This window comes from Nansenia antarctica (assembly GCF_963989245.1).
Source record: "Nansenia antarctica genome assembly, chromosome: 20".
NCBI lineage: Eukaryota > Metazoa > Chordata > Actinopteri > Argentiniformes > Microstomatidae > Nansenia > Nansenia antarctica.
Window position 1 is genome coordinate 14986030 of NC_137693.1, and position 2500 is coordinate 14988529.

Consider the following 2500-nt stretch of genomic DNA (forward strand, 5'->3'; position numbering starts at 1 on the left):
TCTCTCTCTTTCTATCTCTATCTCCCTCTCTTTCTCTCTTTCTCTCTTTCTCTCTTTCTTTCTCTCTCTCTCTCTCTCTCTCTTTCTCTCTCTCTCTCTCTCTCTTTTTCTCTCTCTCTCTTTCTATCTCTCTCTCTCAGCGGTAGGGTTTGGGGTAGATGCCCTGCATTGATATTCTGTGTCCTCTCCTCTCCTACAGGCCAGCCAGCTGGGCGTCTACAAAGCCTTTGTGGACAACTACAAGGTTGCCGTGGAGACAGCCGACAAATGCTGCCAGGCCAACGTCCAGTTCCAGAAGATCTCAGAGGTAGGTCGTCCCCTACCTGGGAAGACTGTCTTGAGCCCTATTCGCACAGGACTAGTATTATCTGGGGACCTCTAGTAATTTGTAATAATTACGGAGGTCGTCTGTGATCTTAATCCTGTGCGAATCTGCCATGTCCGTAATTTGTCGAGTAAAAATTCCACTGCAAATGACCTGCCATTATTTCGCCAAACACTGTGATAATATTAGTCCTGTGCGAAATCTCTGTGATTTGGGGTCGTTTCTTGTTTTCTCGTTGCGTTATTACCTGGTTGCCGTGGTTTTTCTGCTGCGGTCGAAATGATGAATGGTTGAATCGTTTGGCAGAGTTTCGGGTGCAAAATCAGGAGGCTCATCTCGCTACACAGCATGGAGACCCGCTCACAGACAGAGCAAGCTCTAATCCAGAGTCTAAACTCTAATCCAGAGTCTAAACTCTAATCCAGAGTCTAAACTCTAATCCAGAGTCTAAACTCTAATCCAGTGAGAGAGTGAAATCTCGAAAGATGATGAGATGGGTGACATGCATGGCTTGTCATTATGTATAATAGATATTATATCTATTATGTATCTCTATCTATCTTGTTTCATAGATATCTGTTGCATATCTATGTCACACAGAGCCTTGACATCATATCTGGGGGATAATGTCCGTAAATTCAAGTCAAATACAGACTTTGCGTATCCCGAATGCGCCGCACGAAACACAGACGTGTGAGGTCCCCAGATAATACCAGATAATACCAGATAATACCAGATAATACTGGTCCTGTGAGCATAGGGCTTTAGTTAGGGTGGATGTGAATAAGGTGTCCGCCCTCCAACCTCCTCATCTGCAGGTGCTCATCTACACATTTTGTTTTCAGTTGTTCTAGTTTGGTTATTAGACCTCAGTTGCTATGACAACATTGATGCATGGCAGCCACACTCATTCACCTGCACCCCATGGACAACCTGATCTACACCGGGTGTAATTGATTCCTATGCAAGTCAGAGATCCTATAAAAACAACAATATTAATTCAAATTGCATGAACTATTATCCTTGCGTTATGATGGACTCAATTCAATTTATTGAGTGATTTGTTGATGACATTTGAGCATTTTAGCTCATTTTAAGAGTAGATACATATACAAAGGGTATACTGTATGTATGTACATGAGGTATTTCTGTGTTTCAATTTTAATAAATGTACTGACATTTCAAAAAATATGTTTTCACTTTGTCATTATATGGTATTGTGTGTGGATTGATGGCAAATTATTTTTTTATTTAATCCATTTTAAATTGAGTCTATAACACAACAAAATGTAGAAAAAGTGAAAGGGCCTGAATACTTTGGGAATGCTCTGTCAGGAGTGTGAATAGGCCTTTAATGTTTCAGAGGGTTGTAAATGCTCTATTAACACACAAACACTTCTTTTACAGAACCTTAAAGTAAAGGGTCCCAAGGACTCCAAGGACTGTACTTCTACTGTCACCATGGAGGGTAAGAGATGTTTTACATTGTGAGTGCATGCATGTTTCAACTTTCAGGTTTATTGTTACGTCACATTACACAAGTGTAAGAGAGTAACATTATTAGGCTTCGGTTCCTGACATTGCAGCACGAGACATAAGTCATGTCTTAGTAATTGACATAGTGATTCAAGTATAATTCAAGATAAAAAAAAGTGACAGTAATACAGGACATAAGTGACAAAAAATAACACATGCATAATAGAAGATAGGGTCTAACAGACTGTGGTTGGGGTGGCTGGGGTCTAACAGGCTGTGGTTGGGGGGGCTGGGGTCTAACAGACTGTGGTTGGGGAGGCTGGGGTCTAACAGACTGTGGTTGTGGTGGCTGGGGTCTAACAGACTGTGGTTGGGGGGGCTGGGGTCTAACAGGCTGTGGTTGGGGGGGCTGGGGTCTAACAGACTGTGGTTGGGGTGGCTGGGGTCTAACAGACTGTGGTTGGGGTGGCTGGGGTCTAACAGACTGTGGTTGGGGGGGCTGGGGTCTAACAGGCTGTGGTTGGGGGGGCTGGGGTCTAACAGACTGTGGTTGGGGTGGCTGGGGTCTAACAGGCTGTGGTTGGGGGGGCTGGGGTCTAACAGGCTGTGGTTGGGGTGGCTGGGGTCTAACAGACTGTGGTTGGGGAGGCTGGGGTCTAACAGACTGTGGTTGGGGAGGTTGGGGTCTAACAGACTGTG

The 2500-nt window shown here is 44.2% G+C and overlaps 1 protein-coding gene across 1 annotated transcript in view; it reads left to right on the forward strand.

The window, feature by feature from the left end:
* The window catches only part of abr (ABR activator of RhoGEF and GTPase), a 196648-nt gene that overhangs the window by 89401 nt on the left and 104747 nt on the right, over nucleotides 1-2500 (forward strand). The window contains exons 5-6 of the mRNA XM_080549446.1: nucleotides 200-307; nucleotides 1733-1793. Coding sequence (XP_080405572.1) covers nucleotides 200-307; nucleotides 1733-1793 — 169 coding nt within the window. The remainder of the gene's footprint in view (nucleotides 1-199; nucleotides 308-1732; nucleotides 1794-2500) is intronic.